A 15,448-nucleotide genomic window follows, 5' to 3' on the forward strand; every position below is an offset into this window, starting at 1 on the left:
GTAAGAACATATTTCTGACAACGCAAAATGGAAGTATTGCAGCGTATTATACGTACAATCAGGACACCACATGCTCAAGTCCCTAGTGTAAAGAAAAGAAAAAGGTTTATTTAAATTATTAAAATGTAAAAAAACAATGAACATTCAAAAAACCCTCCTCTGATTCATTACATAAACCATTAAAGACTAAAAATATAAATAATTAGATAATTGATATCACATTTTCTTTACATTTTAGGACTACTTTCTTATTTATCTAGTATGTGAGCTTGGAAAACTAAAGTCTCCAAAATACAGTTGAGCTTAGGGCCTTGGAGGTTGAGTTCCACAAGGTATTATTTGGCCCTTTTGGAACCCATATAGACGAAAGCCCTCACTGACTCACTCATTGACTGACTCGCCACTAATTCTCCCACTTCCCGATGTCGTAGAAACATGAAATTTGCCACAAGCACAGCTTATGTCCAAAATAGGAAAAGTTAATAGGTCCCAACTCGATTATTCAATTCTAGCGCAAAAGAATTAGCGTCGAAATTTTATGTACGGAATCTAATTCTCTCACTTTCTGGTGTCATAGAAACTTGAAATTTGGCACGAGCATTGATTATGTTATAAATAGGAAAAGCTAATGGGTCCCAACTCGATTATTCAATTTTAGCGCAAAAGAATTAGCATCCAAATTGTATGTATGGAATCTAATTTTTCAACTTCCCGGTGTTATAGAAATTTGGCACGAGCATTGATTGTGTCATAAATAGGAAAAGTTAATGGATCCCAACTTGATTATTCTAGCACAAAAGAATTAGCGTCCAAATTTTATGTACGTCATCTAATTCTCTCACTTCCCGAGAGAATGTAATTTTATATAGAGGAAACGTCGCATGGTTACCTCCACGTGGTGTTTCCTGGGTAACGCAAAGAACCACGCAAAATGGTGACCATATTTTTTTCCTCGGTATCTCTAAAGTAACCACGACTTCATAAGATTTTCAGTGTGAACACCAGATAAACACCAGTAATAAATTAACTTGGGCGAAGCAGAGTATATGAGCTAGTATGAGATGATGGTATTTATAGAATTTTCCCAAAACAGAAATATCTATCACCTAGTCATCAGGTACATGAAACACGTTAGTTCTGAAATATGGGATCCTCAGCAATCAATAGAATGGGGTCCCTAGTGCTCCATCACCAAACTGCATGACCACAGTGAGGAATAATCTAATGTACATGAAGGGGCTGTTGATAAGGGAATTACGTTTTCTAAATAAGCAGGATTTTTATTTTATTATGCAAATTGAAGTTGAGATTTCCTGGTGGTTTGATGTTCTCCCCACAGATCAGCTATGGAGCGATGGATCCTGCATTTACCAACAAGCTCCGGTTCCCTTATTTCTATCGCACAGTCCCTGAAGAGTCGGCTCAGTATGAAGCTGTTGTTCTGCTACTGAAGCATTTTGGCTGGAGCTGGGTGGGGATCGTGACGGTAGACGATGAGAGCAGCCGACGAGCCGGCATGGAGCTGTACAACGTGATAACACAGAGCGGGATCTGCATAGCTTATACAGAACCTGTCAGTAATGATCATTATTTTGTCTCCTCCGTGGCCTACAGGAAGTTGATGCATCAGATCACGAAGATTCATTGTGACATTATTCTGTTGGTTGGTTCCTCACATGGCTTACGTATATTAAACTTTATATTGTCTCACTTCTTCAATGCCAGGAAAGTTGTAATCGTACTCTCATCTATTGTTCGAAAAACATTAACTGAATTCACTACATTACGTAGATCTTTCCAGCTCGCTGTTCATGAAGGAAGAATCCCAGGATTAAAGGAACATTTACTGACAGCCGGTCCTCTAAAATATCCGGAGGCTGAGTTAATGTTTGATATATGGAAACAGCATCTTTCTTGTTGTATTGGAACTGATGACTTATGGAGGCCATGTAATGAAAGTGATGTTCTCGGTAATGTAGATCGCTCTCTGTATGATGTGGACAATTTCCGATACACATTCAGTGTGTACTCTGCAGTGTATATTGTGGCTCATGCCTTACATCATCTGATATACCCAGATAAAAGACAGGAACATACTGAATTATTTAATATCCAAAGGGAAAAGGATTCCTGGAAGGTGAGAGCTCCAGTTCTGAGATTATATCAAAGTTAATTATTTATATTTAACCCCTTTGTGACAAGTGATGGTGATATCAGTTGGAGGCGGATGCTGATCCTGCACAGTGACAGGTATATCTCTCAATGCCCAGTGTACCTGTAAGATCCTGACAGGAGGGCAACTGTGATCCCCAGCTTTGCTTCAGCTGCAACCATAAGGAACCAATATCACTCCTGGCACCTTCTAAATCACAAATCTTGATGAAAATGGCACCACAAAAATTTGATAGAGTGAAGTAGCTCAATTTATTATTTAATAGGTACCACAAGCAATGAGATCACAAAGTGCTACTCATGTGTAGGAGGGTATGGCCAACCAGCTGGGGGTGGTAGTGTGAGCAACAGGCCACAGGGCAGGAAACCAGAGTTATTGGACTGTTTGCTGGTTCTTGTTCCCAGGAGCCTCCCAAGTATGGGACATGCAGGCCAGAGGTCAAAGGACATACAGGCGGACACCACACACTACAATGCTGAAGAAACTTTTAATGAAGATAATGAAGGCAAATAGTAACTCAACCCTGAATGCGAGTTGTGCTCCATTCGAGTTGTAATGTTAACGAAACAACAAACAATACTACAGGTAACTTCACCTGAGGCTCAGCAGCATTTAGTAAAGCAGCAGAGATGAGGTGTTCAGCGATCCAGACAGCGTTCTTTTGTTCAGCACTATTCCAGTTAAATAAACAGTCCCCTTGTAGAGGTGTTCATGTCTTCCATATGAATGCAGAGCTGAGATGTCAGACCATGTGGTAGCAGACTATCTGCTTGGAGTGATGGAGAAGGTAGAAGAGAATTGCTGCTAGAGCAGAAAAAACCTCTGCGCTCTCCAACTCTTATGTCAAAGAAATTATTTATTACCCCATACTGGGGGAAATAAAATCACAAAATAGCTTTACAAGCTTTACCAGTAAACCGAAAAAAAGGCTGAGTGATTCAAGCCAAGCTCCCGGCTAGGACAATGCAAAGCGTTTCTGCACACATATGGCGCCTTTATCAAGCATTACAAACATTATATATATATATATATATATATATACACACATATGGGTTTTTTATATAAAATATACTATCAAATTATCTGGGTGTGCTTCTCCTGTCCGCACACCAGCACACACGCCCAGATCACCCGCACGGGAAGACGTAAGTAAAGTCTTCACAACAAAAAGTACCCCCTTTGGCGCTTTCCCATTAATTTTTATCTGCTTGGACTGAGACACCAGACATAAGAGCGAGCTCTTCTCTCCTCCTACAATCACTTCACTTCTGGCTTTAGGCCTTTATGGGATAGGCAGGAAACCTTATTCATTTTCTTTCAGCAGAGGACTGCTGTACTCCTCCACCCCACACCTGCCTCTTAAAGCAACAGTACACCTTGTGATCATAAATAAAAGAACTACAGAAAAATAAAATAAACAAAAACAGCAGGGGTAGAAAAGCCTAGTCCATTAGCCATCCAGCAGCAATAAAAAGAGATTAGAATAAAATTAAGGGTATGTACTTTTACACAGGTTAACAGTCGGCTGAGAAATATCTCACAAAAGTAATTATGGATGACTGTTGTCCAGCATAAACACAGGACCCAACAGGCTGAGTGATCGTACTCAAAGTGTGGTCATAAATGGCTGCACATCCAAGTGGAAGAATGTATCACGTGGGGAACCACAAGACTTTGTCCTAGACCCAGTGTTGGTCAACATTTTTATAAATGATCTGGAGGAGGGCATTGTTGGGAAACTGATCAATTTGCAGAAGACACAAAGCTAGGAGGGATAGCTAACACTGGAGAAGAGAGAGTATTCAAAAAGATCTAGAAAGGCTTGAACAGTGACAAACAGAATAGTATTTAACAAGGAGAAATGCAAAGTCCTACATCTAGGCAAGAAAAATGAAAGAAAAAAAACACATACAGAATGGGAGGAATTGGGCTAAGCAGCAGCACATGTGAAAAAGACTTGGGTATACTAATAGGTCATAGACTGAACATGAGCCAACAATGTGATGCAGCAGCCAAAAAGCCAAACACAATTCTTGGATTTATTTAGAGAAGCATAGAGTCTAGATCATGTTAGGTCATTATCCCCCTCTACTCTTCCTTAGTCAGGCCTCATATGGAATACTGGTTCTAGTTCTGGACACCCTACTTTAAAAAATACATAGACAAACTGAAGCAAGTTCAGAGAAGAGTTACCAAGATGGTGAGAGATCTGCAAATCATGTCCTATGAGGAACGGTTAAAGGATCTGGGGATGTTTAGCTTGCAGAAGAGAAGGCTGAGAGGAGACTTAATAGCTGTCTACAAATATCTGAAGGGCTGTCACAGTGCAGAAGGATCAGCCCTATTCTCATCTGCACAAGGAAAGACTAGAAGCAATGGGATGAAACTGAAAAGGAGACACAGATTAGATATTAGACAATGAGGTGGGATACCTGGGAGGTAGGGAGTTTTCCTTCAATGGAAGTGTTCAAACAAAGGCTAGAAAAATATCTGTCTGGGATGATTTAGTGATCCTGCACTGAGCAGGGGGTTGGACAAGATGACCCTGGAGGTTACTTCCAACTATGATTCTATGAGGGCAAGTGAGTGAGAATCACTTATTCATCTGAGTTGCTTGGTTTCAGCTCACCTAAAAACCAAGTAAGTTTTTTTTTTACTTTTGTATTCCCTTCCAAAAAAGTTATAAACATAAACACCACGTCATAAACATTCCAAATCTTTGCCTTTTAAAAGCATATGTTACCATGCTAAGAACAAGCTCTCGCACAGCTGATATAGGAAAAAAAATACAAGCACAGCCCTCAGAATGGGATGAGAAAGAAACAATAGATTCCTGAGGTTGATAATGCTGGAATAGGCGTGGCCCTAAAGGGGTTGTCCACTCATACACTGAGATGATTTCTGCAGGAAATAGACAGCTCCGTTCTTATAGAAGTGATCTGGTTTGGTATTGCGGGCAAAGTTACCTTTCATTTTAATAGAAATTAGGTTTGCAATAAAAAGCCTGACCACTGCAGTAAGAACAGAGCTGTCTCCTTCCTGCAGAAACCAATTCAGTGCATGAGGGAATTGACCTGGCGAACTCGCCTATCTACTGTTGATGATTTGTCCTGAGTAAAGACTATAAATATTTTACAACTGGACAACCCATTTAAAGAAGCTTTGTCTGTAAAAAACCCCCCTGTTTAAAATAACAGACTAAAGCATACTCACCTCTTAGGGACCCAGGACACAGTTGACAGCCAGCATTGAAGGTTTCTTTGGGGTAGACAGGCTGGATGGTAGCACATGACTGCTGTAGCTAAAAAGAGGTTGCAGTGTCATGTTCCCAAACTACTAACATTATGGAGACCAGGATATGAGTGCTGATTCCAGAAGCTTTGACTGTGAACCTGCAGCCTCTGATTGGCCACAGCGATCACATGTTTCCACCCAGTCCATCTACCCGGGAGTCACCGATCATGCCAGCTGTGTACCAGGGCCCCAGGAGAGGTGAATAGATCCTGTTTGTTATTTTAGGCAGGGGGGACGGTATTTTGTGTTCCTAACAAAACCCCTTTAAAGGGTTAATTTGGAAGAAAAAAGTAAATAAATTGCTGGTAGTAAGAAGTCAGTAAATGAGGCCATTGCACAGAATGTAGTGGAAGGATATTGCAGTGGAAGGCATTTGGCATGTTTAGAATCTACTGTAGCTTCACTTAGCAAACTTCTTGAAGAGACTCTGTCAACTACTTTTAGCCCCATGAGCAAAGCTTATGGGCTTAAAATGGGTGACCGGTGGAGTCGAAGGATGAAAATATACTTACCTCCCCCATCGTTCCCCCGATGGGAGCGATGAAATCTGCAGTGCATTGAGCTGCGCTGCTTTGTAGTCCGCCCATTATTAAATTAAAAGGGGCAGAGTGGAGGTTTTCATTGCTTACATTAGGGTCACAAATAGAGATGAGCGAGCATGCTCGTCCAAGCTTGATGCTCGTTCGAGCATTAGCATACTCGAAAGTACTCGTTACTTGAGCGAGCACCAAGTGCCCGAGAAAATTGTGGTGCTCGGGTGCCCGAGAAAATTTCACACTCTCCTCCCCACAGGTTTATTTTTTGCTAAAATGTATGCAAAATAGTATTTTGCATACAATTTAGCAAAAAATAGACAGTGTAAAGTGAGTACAGTCTTGTTATATTGTGCGGATGGACAGGACACACACTAAATTGTTTTCAAAGGAGCTGTGGCTGCTGCCAGCGGCTCCATTGAAGACAATGGTCTGCCGGCACCCCTGAATTGTTTTTCATGGAAGGGCTTTACATATAAACCCTTCCCTGAAAAACAATAATTTTAGTGTAAAAAAATTAATAAATAAATAAAAAAATCCTTACCTCTTCACCGCTGCCGTGTCCCCCGCGGGGAAACAGAACACATCTGCCGCATGCAGCAGATGTTTCCTTCATTCCCGTTAGTAAAAAGAATTCTCTGCTGATGCATCTGCCACATCATTCATTCATTAGGAATGAATGACAGAGGAGAGTTGCCTGTGATTGGCTGAGGACAGAGCTGTCTGTGATTTTAAATCCCCACCTGCTGATAGATCAGCACTACAGAGCCGGGGACAGCGGAGAAAAGACAAGGCTGAGCCCCGGCAGCTGAAGGGAGGTGAGTATGTATTTTTTTTTTGTTTTTTACACTTCTTTTACTGTTTTTTCAGGGAAGGGCTTATATTTAAAGGCCTTCCCTGAAATCCAATGACAGGGAGACGGCAGCAGAATCCTCTACCGCAGCTGTCATGTGGGACAGCTGCGGTAGGGAATTGAAGAATTCCTCTGCTGCATCTGTCACAGATGTGGCAGGTGCAGCAGCAGGGAATTCTTTTTACTAGCGGGAATGAAGGAAACATTTGCTGCATGCGGCAGATGTGTTCTGCATCCCCGTGGGGGACACAGCAGCGGCGGAGATGTAAGTTTTTTTTTATTTTTCTATTTTTTTATCCTAAAATTATTGTTTTTCAGAGAAGGGCTTATATGTAATGCCCTTCCATTAAAAACAATTTAGGGGTGCTGGCAGACCATTGTTTTTAAAGGAGCCGCCAGCGGCAGCTGTGGGTCCATTCAAAAATGCTCGAGGCTTCCATTGACTTCAATGGGGTTTGTTACTCGAAACAAGCTCTCGAGCATTACAAAAAGCTCAGCTCGAGTAACGAGCACTCGAGCATTTTGGTGCTCGCTCATCTCTAGTCACAAATAAAGATGAGCGAGCATACTCAGAAAAGCACTACTCGCTCGAGTAATTTGCTTTATCCGAGTATCGCTGTGCTCGTCCCTGAAGATTTGGGTGCCGCTGCGGCTGACAGGTGAGAGAGCGGGCGGGAGAGAGGGAGAGAAAGATCTTACCTCCATTCCTCCCCGCTCTCCCCTGCAGCTCCCCGCTCCGTGCCGGCACCCGAATCTTCAGGGACGAGCACAGCGATACTCGGATAAAGCAAATTACTCGAGCGAGTAGTGCTTTTCCGAGTATGCTCGCTCATCTCTAGTCACAAACTTTCAGTTCATTGGCTTAGCTTACAGGAATAATAGTAAGTAACAGATTCAATTTTAAAAACATTAATCTCAACTATTTTCATAAACCCCAGTCACTTATCGATTCAGCAGCAAAATAAAAAAAGAGATGGGGATAAAATTAAGTGTACTTTTACACAGGTCCACAGTTGGCTGAGAAATATCTCCAAATAGTTATTATAGATGCTTGTTTCCCACCACAAACACAGGACCCAACAGGGCAAGTGAGCGAGAATCGCTTACTCATCTGAGTTGCTTGGTTTTCAGCTCACCTAAAGTCCGAGCAACTGTTGAGCCATGTCAACAGACTACCATTCATCTATGAACAACTGCCTGTTTCATCTGAATGGAGACAGTTAGCCAGAAAAGATCTCTTGCATGCTCCAACTTCATTCAGTGAGCAAAAGGAATATATCCTGGCTCCCTATCTCTGCAACACATCATGAGAAGCAGAAGCATGGAGGACATTATACAGCAGTACTGAGCAGTATGACTGTGAATCCAGAGCAGAGGTGATAAAATAGAAACTCTTTTATATCTCTCTGTCATACTTCACTCCTGCTTTCTGCTCTGTTTTTTCTCCATAGCCTTCAATTGCAGCATGCAATCTGAGGTCTCAGTGAAGCTGATCAGCTGGCTCCTCTCTGGTTAGGGATTTGGTCAGTGAATTCGGAGAGCCTAAGCAGTTAAGGAGGCAAGGGGAGAGGAGAGGTGTCTAATAAGTGGAGATAAAGGCATCCTTCTGTAATAAGGTGTATTGGAAAGCTGTTTTTCATATTTCCCTGTACTACTGATTTATGGAAAGTTGTTTACAATCAGATATTCACTGTAACTGAGAACCAAACATTTAGTGTTAATAAGAAGTCCTTCATGTAGGTTTCTCTGTCTGTATATTTCACTCTCTTACATGATGATAAATGTGGATTTTGATCACAATTAGATTCTAGATTTTCTGTCTTTCTAAAGTTTGAACCAACCCTTCATCTCATTTATTCTTTGTAGTTGAATCGTTATATTAGGAGAATTAATTTTTTGACTCCTGGGGGAGAATTGATTTACCTGGATGATAAAGGAAATGGTCCTGTAAGATTTGATCTGGTAAATTATAATGTACATTCTAACGGTACTGTGGAGAAACATCTAGTCGGACACTTCCATGAAGACAATGGTCATCGGCAGTTTACCATTAATGACAGTTTAATCCTTTGGAATTCACAACTTCTCCAGGTGATAACAGGTTTTCCTGTTTCAGCAGTCAACACATAGAGAAAATTGCTGTTATCTATTGTAAGCAGAGAAGCCTGGGACATAACCCCTAATGAATATTCATGAGCAGCTATTTTATTAAAACACATTAGGAAGATCACAATATAAGATTTACAACATACTTACTCCCATACAGTGCAGGATCTGCAGGTTTTGTTTTTTGCAAATAATCTACAAAAGAACTTTTGTTAATTTTATTTAGCTTTGTTTATCTTTTTGTCCCACAAGGTGTACTTAATTTTATTTGATTTGTGTTTTTCATCTTTTAAATGCATTTGGAATATTTTTGTATGGCAGCTGCTAAAAGCCGGGGCATAAAACGCACGTGCATCTGTTAGAGAAGACCTGTGACCCCACTGCCAGCATCTCAGGGCAATCCCAGGAACTATGGGCTGTCCCATAAAATATCCAGCCCAGTACCAGCGACAAAGGACGAAGAGGAATTTTACTTTTGTTTATGCCAGATTTCTATTTATTGAAGCATGACAGAGGTTCAATAAAATCTGAGTTAAATATTCATTTTATCCAACCATGGAGGAAGGTTACAATTACAATAAACAATCCGCAACTCCATATTGTTACAGCTCTTGGCATTAGATCTGATGGATGCCAGAACCATGTCTTGATTAGGTGGCTTAATAAAGGCTTAAATACACATTTAAACATATTTAAATTAAAAAAGACAACAGAATAAAACTATCTTTTAAGTGATACATAGAGATGAGCGAGCGTAGTTTTCCGAGCTTGATGCTCGAGTATTAGGGTGTTCGAGATGCTCGTTACTCGAGACGAGCACCACGCGATGTTCGGGTTACTTTCACTTTCTTCTCTGAGAAATTTGCGCGCTTTTCTGGCCAATAGAAAGACAGGGAAGGCATTACAACTTCCTTCTGTGACGTTCCAGCCCTATACCACCCCCCTGCAGTGAGTGGTTGGGGAGATCAGGTGACACCGAAGTATTAAAATCTGCCCCGCCCGCGGCTCGCCACAGATGCATGCTGACAGAGATCAGGGAAAGTGCTGCTGATGCTGCTGTAGCTGCTATAGGGAGAGTGTTAGGTGTTATTTTAGTCTTCAAGAACCCCAACGGTCCTTCTTAGGGCCACATCTGACCGTGTGCAGTACTGTTGAGGCTGCTTTTAGCAGTGTTGCACAATTTTGTTTTTTTGTTTATCGGGCGTGCAGACCATTGCATCCTCAGTCTGCAGTCATTGTATAGGGTATAGGGGCAGTACTGGGGAGGCAGGGACAGTGGGAAAGGTGAAGGAGATATACTGTCTATATAGGCAGTGGGCTTTTTCAAAAAAATTGGGGAAAAATACTATATTTGGGCTGCCTGTGACCGTCTTCAGTGTAATGCGTGTCTGCGGGGGGTAGTAGTCATAATTAATACGCAGCTAAGCGTTACAGCAGGCTTGCGCATAATTGTTTCCTGGCTCTGCTGTGCCCGTTACATCTCGGCCGTCATACCGCCAGAGGGAAACAGTATACATAATATACGCTGCATACAGGGTCTGTCTGGTGTTTCACCTCACCATTTAAAAAAATAGAAGCAAAATGCTTAAGGCCTACCACTGGCCTTTGGCCACTTGACTGCTTCTCCGCTGTGAATTCCACTAGCTCAGTCATACGCACCTACATCTCACTACAGGCTTGCGCATAATTGTTTCCTGGCTCTGCTGTGCGTTCCGTCAGCCTCCAACCACAGGCCAATAAGCGGCACATTTAACTACAGCGTTCTGTTTCTGCTGTACTCGTAATACACCATGCTGAAGGGTAGGGGTAGGCCTAGAGGATGTGGACGCGGGCAAGGACGCGGAGGCCCAATTCAGGGTGTGGGCACAGGCCGAGCTCCTGATCCAGGTGTATCGCAGCCGACTGCTACGGGATTAGGAGAGAGACAAGTTTCTGGTGTCCCCAGATTCATCTCACAATTAATGGGTCCACGCGGCAGACCTTTATTAGAAACTGAGCAGTGTGAGCAGGTCTTGTCGTGGATGGCAGAAAGTGCATCCAGCAATCTATCGACCACCCAGACTTCTACGCCGTCCACTGCTGCAACTCTGAATCCTCTCACTGCTGCTCCTTCTTCCTCCCAGCCTCCTCACTCCATTAAAATGACACATTCTGAGGAGCAGGCAGACTCCCAGGAACTGTTCTCGGGCCCCTGCCCAGAATGGGCAGCAATGGTTCCTCTCCCACCGGAGGAGTTTGTCGTGACCGATGCCCAACCTTTGGAAAGTTCCCGGGGTCCGGGGGATGAGGCTGGGGACTTCCGGCAACTGTCTCAAGAGCTTTCAGTGGGTGAGGAGGACGATGACGATGAGACACAGTTTTCTGTCAGTGAGGTAGTAGTAATTTCAGTAAGTCCGAGGGAGGAGCGCACAGAGGATTCAGAGGAAGAGCAGCTGGACGATGAGGTGACTGACCCCACCTGGTTTACTAAGCCTACTGAGGACAGGTCTTCAGAGGGGGAGGCAAGTGCAGCAGCAGGGCAGGTTGGAAGAGCAGTGCGGTGGCCAGGGGTAGAGGCAGGGCCAGACCAAATAATCCACCACTGAGAGTGCAGACGACCGACGAACTGTGGTGTGCAAAGTTTGTCGCGACAAGATCAGCCGTGGAGCCACCACCACCAGCATGCGCAGACATATGATGGCCAAGCACCCCACAAGATGGGACGAAGGCCGTTCACAGCCTCCGGTTTGCACCACTGCCTCCCCCCCTGTGCCCCAACCTGCCACTGAGATCCAACCCCCCTCTCAGGACACAGGCACGACCGTCTCCCGGCCTGCACCCACACCCTCACCTCCGTTATCCTCGGCCCCATCCAGCAATGTCTCTCAGCGCAGCGCCCAGCCGTCGCTAGCGCAACTGTTTGAGCACCAGCGCAAGTACGCCACCACGCACCCGCACGCTCAAGCGTTAAACGTGCACATAGCCAAATTGATCAGCCTGGAGATGCTGCCGTATAGGCTTGTGGAAACGGAGGCTTTCAAAAACATGATGGCGGCCCCACGCTACTCGGTTCCCAGTCGCCACTACTTTTACCGATGTGCCGTCCCAGCCCTGCACGACCACGTCTCCCGCAACATTGTACACGCCCTTACCAACGCGGTTACTGCCAAGGTCCACTTAACAACGGACACGTGGACAAGCACAGGCGGGCAGGGCCACTATATCTCCCTGACGGCACATTGGGTGAATTTAGTGGAGGCTGGGACCGAGTCAGAGCCTGGGACCGCTCACATCCTACCCACCCCAGGAATTGCAGGCCCCAGCTCAGTGCTGGTATCTGCGGCGGTGTATGCTTCCTCCACTAAACCACCATCCTCCTCCTCCTCCTCCTCCTACGCAACCTCTGTCTCGCAATCAAGATGTGTCAGCAGCAGCACGTCGCTAGCAGTCGGTGTCGCGCGGTGTGGCAGCACAGCGGTGGGCAAGCGTCAGCAGGCCGCGCTGAAACTACTCAGCTTAGGAGAGAAAAGGCACACGGCCCACAAACTGCTGCAGGGTCTGACAGAGCAGACCGACCGCTGGCTTTTGCCGTTGAGCCTCCAACCGGGCATGGTCGTGTGTGACAACGGCCGTAACCTGGTGGCGGCTCTGCAGCTCAGCAGCCTCACGCACGTGCCATGCCTGGCCCACGTCTTTAATTTGGTGGTTCAGCGCTTTCTGAAAAGCTACCTACGCTTGTCAGACCTGCTCGGAAAGGTGCGCCGGCAGAGCGCACATTTCCGCAAGTCAAAGACGGACGCTGCCACCCTGCGGACCCTGCAACATCGGTTTAATCTGACAGTGCACCGACTGCTGTGCGACGTGCCCACACGGTGGAACTCTACGCTCCACATGTTGGCCAGGCTCTATGAGCAGCGTAGAGCTATAGTGGAATACCAACTCCAACATGGGCGGCGTAGTGGGAGTCAGCCTCCTCATTTCTTTAAAGAAGAGTGGGCCTAGTTGGCAGACATCTGCCAGGTCCTTGGAAACTTTGAGGAGTCTACCCAGATGGTGAGCGGGGATGCGGCAATCATTAGCGTCACCATTCCTCTGCTATGCCTCTTGAGAAGTTCCCTGCAAAGCATAAAGGCAGACGCTTTGCGCTCGGAAACGGAGGCAGGGGAAGACAGTATGTCGCTGGATAGTCAGAGCACCCTCATGTCTATATCTCAGCGTGTTTTGGAGGAGGAGGAGGAGGGGGAGGAGCATGAGGAGGAAGGGGAAGAAACAGCTTGGCCCACTGCTGAGGGTACCCATGCTGCTTGCCTGTCATCCTTTCAGCGTGTATGGCCTGAGGAGGAGGAGGAGGAGGATCCGGAAAGTGATCTTCCTAGTGAGGACAGCCATGTGTTGCGTACAGGCACCCTGGCACACATGGCGGACATCATGTTAGGATGCCTTTTTCGTGACCCTTGCGTTACACGCATTCTGCCCACTACGGATTACTGGGTGTACACACTGCTCGACCCACGGTATAAGGAGAACCTTTCCACTCTCATACCCGAAGAGGAAAGGGGTTTGAGAGTGATGCTATACCACAGGACCTTGGCGGACAAACTGATGGTAAAATTCACATCCGACAACGCTAGTGGCAGAAGGCGCAGTTCCGAGGGCCAGGTAGCAGGGGAGGCGCGGAGATCAGGCAGCATGTACAGCGCAGGCAGGGGAACACTCTCCAAGGCCTTTGCCAGCTTTGTGGCTCCCCAGCAAGACTGTGTCACCGCTCGCCAGTCAAGGCTGAGTCGGCGGGAGCACTGTAAAAGGATGGTGAGGGAGTACGTAGCCGATCGCACGACTGTGCTCCGTGACGCCTCTGCTCCGTACAACTACTGGGTGTCGAAGCTGGACACGTGGCCTGAACTCGCGCTGTATGCCCTGGAGGTTTTGGCTTGCCCTGCGGCTAGCGTCTTGTCAGAGAGGGTGTTTAGTGCAGCTGGGGGAATCAGGGGGTACCCGCCTGTCAACTGCCAGTGCCGACAGGCTTACACTCATAAAGATGAACAAATCCTGGATTTCCCCAGACTTCTCTTCTCCACCAGCGGACAGCAGCGGTACCTAAACAATACGTAGGCTGCACCCGCGGATGGAAGCATCGTTCTCTATCACCATCACAAACGGGGACCTTTTTGCTTCATCAATCTGTGTATAATATTCCTCCTCCTCCTGCTCCTCCTCCTGAAACCTCACGTAATCACGCCGAACTGGCAATTTTTCTTAGGCCCACAAGGCTCAGTCATATTACTTTTGTAAACAATGTTTATAGTACTGTTTTATAGTACTGTTGGTACACCAATTTTTTTGGGCCCTCGCCTACAGTGTAATCCTAGTAATTTTTATGGGCTTCGCCTGCACTCATGGTACAGCAAGGTGTGTGGGGTTGGCCTACACTTTTGCTACATAAATGTAACTGGGGCCTTGTCTATACTACAACTACTGAAATGTGAAAGAACTGTTATCTCCCTAAACTGTTGCAATGGGAATGTTACTGTGGCCTTTTTTGACTGCTACTACTACTGAAATGGAACTAATACTGTGCTCCCCCTATACTGCTGCTTCGAAATTGTTACTGGGGCCTGTCTTGACTGCTACTACTACTGAAATGGAACTAATACTGTGCTCCCCCTATACTGATGCTTCGGAATTCTTACTGGGGCCTGTCTTGACTGCTACTATTACTGAAATGGAACTAAGACTGTGCTACCCCTATACTGCTGCTTCGGAATTGTTACTGGGGCCTGTCTGGACTGCTACTACTACTGAAATGGAACTAATACTGTGCTCCCCCTATAATGCTGCTAGTGATATGTTACTGGGGCCTGTCCCTAATGCTACCGCTGAAATGTTACTAATTTTGGGCTCTGCCTATACCGCTGCTAATGCTATGTCACTGGGGTGTGAAAACGGAGGCTTCCCAAAGACATGATGGTGGCGAGGCCATTTCCCACCAACGCGGTTACTGTTAAGGTGCATATAACCACGGACACGTGGAGAGGACACGTAGTGCCTCAAAAACATCCGCCTCCTCCTCCAACAATGAAAACATTCTTGGCAAATACCTTTGCATTGGTCCGTCTGGTGGCTGTCCAAGAATTTCACCTTTACCGACAAAACAAGAGAGCCCCCCCCCCCCCCCACGGGCCCACTTAATACTAGCCACATTCCGAAAACCAACTAAATAAAACCGCGCTACTAGGTCCGCAGTCGCCACCACATTCCCACCAAAGCGGTTACTGTTAGGGTACATATTACCTGTCTGACTGGGGCATGCACTGTGGGCCAAAGCACACCTGTATTGTATGTGACGTTAGCTCTGCTGAGCAGGGCACTGCAATGGGATACATTTGAGTACCGCCGATGGGTTCCAGGGAGCCACCCATGCTGTGGGTCCACAGGGACTTCACATTAGGGATTTGTACCTGCCAGTGTCTATGTATTAAAAACCCCGGTCAGGTTGGGGCATGCAGTGTG

The 15,448-nt window shown here is 45.6% G+C and overlaps 1 protein-coding gene across 1 annotated transcript in view; it reads left to right on the forward strand.

The window, feature by feature from the left end:
* The first annotated feature begins 1,354 nt into the window (after positions 1 to 1,354).
* The window catches only part of LOC136619491 (vomeronasal type-2 receptor 26-like), a 35,698-nt gene continuing 21,604 nt past the window's right edge, over positions 1,355 to 15,448 (forward strand). Inside the window, exon 1 of the mRNA XM_066594597.1 lies at positions 1,355 to 2,137. Within this exon, the coding sequence (XP_066450694.1) occupies positions 1,355 to 2,137 (783 nt within the window). The remainder of the gene's footprint in view (positions 2,138 to 15,448) is intronic.

Source organism: Eleutherodactylus coqui, chromosome 1 (assembly GCF_035609145.1).
Source record: "Eleutherodactylus coqui strain aEleCoq1 chromosome 1, aEleCoq1.hap1, whole genome shotgun sequence".
NCBI lineage: Eukaryota > Metazoa > Chordata > Amphibia > Anura > Eleutherodactylidae > Eleutherodactylus > Eleutherodactylus coqui.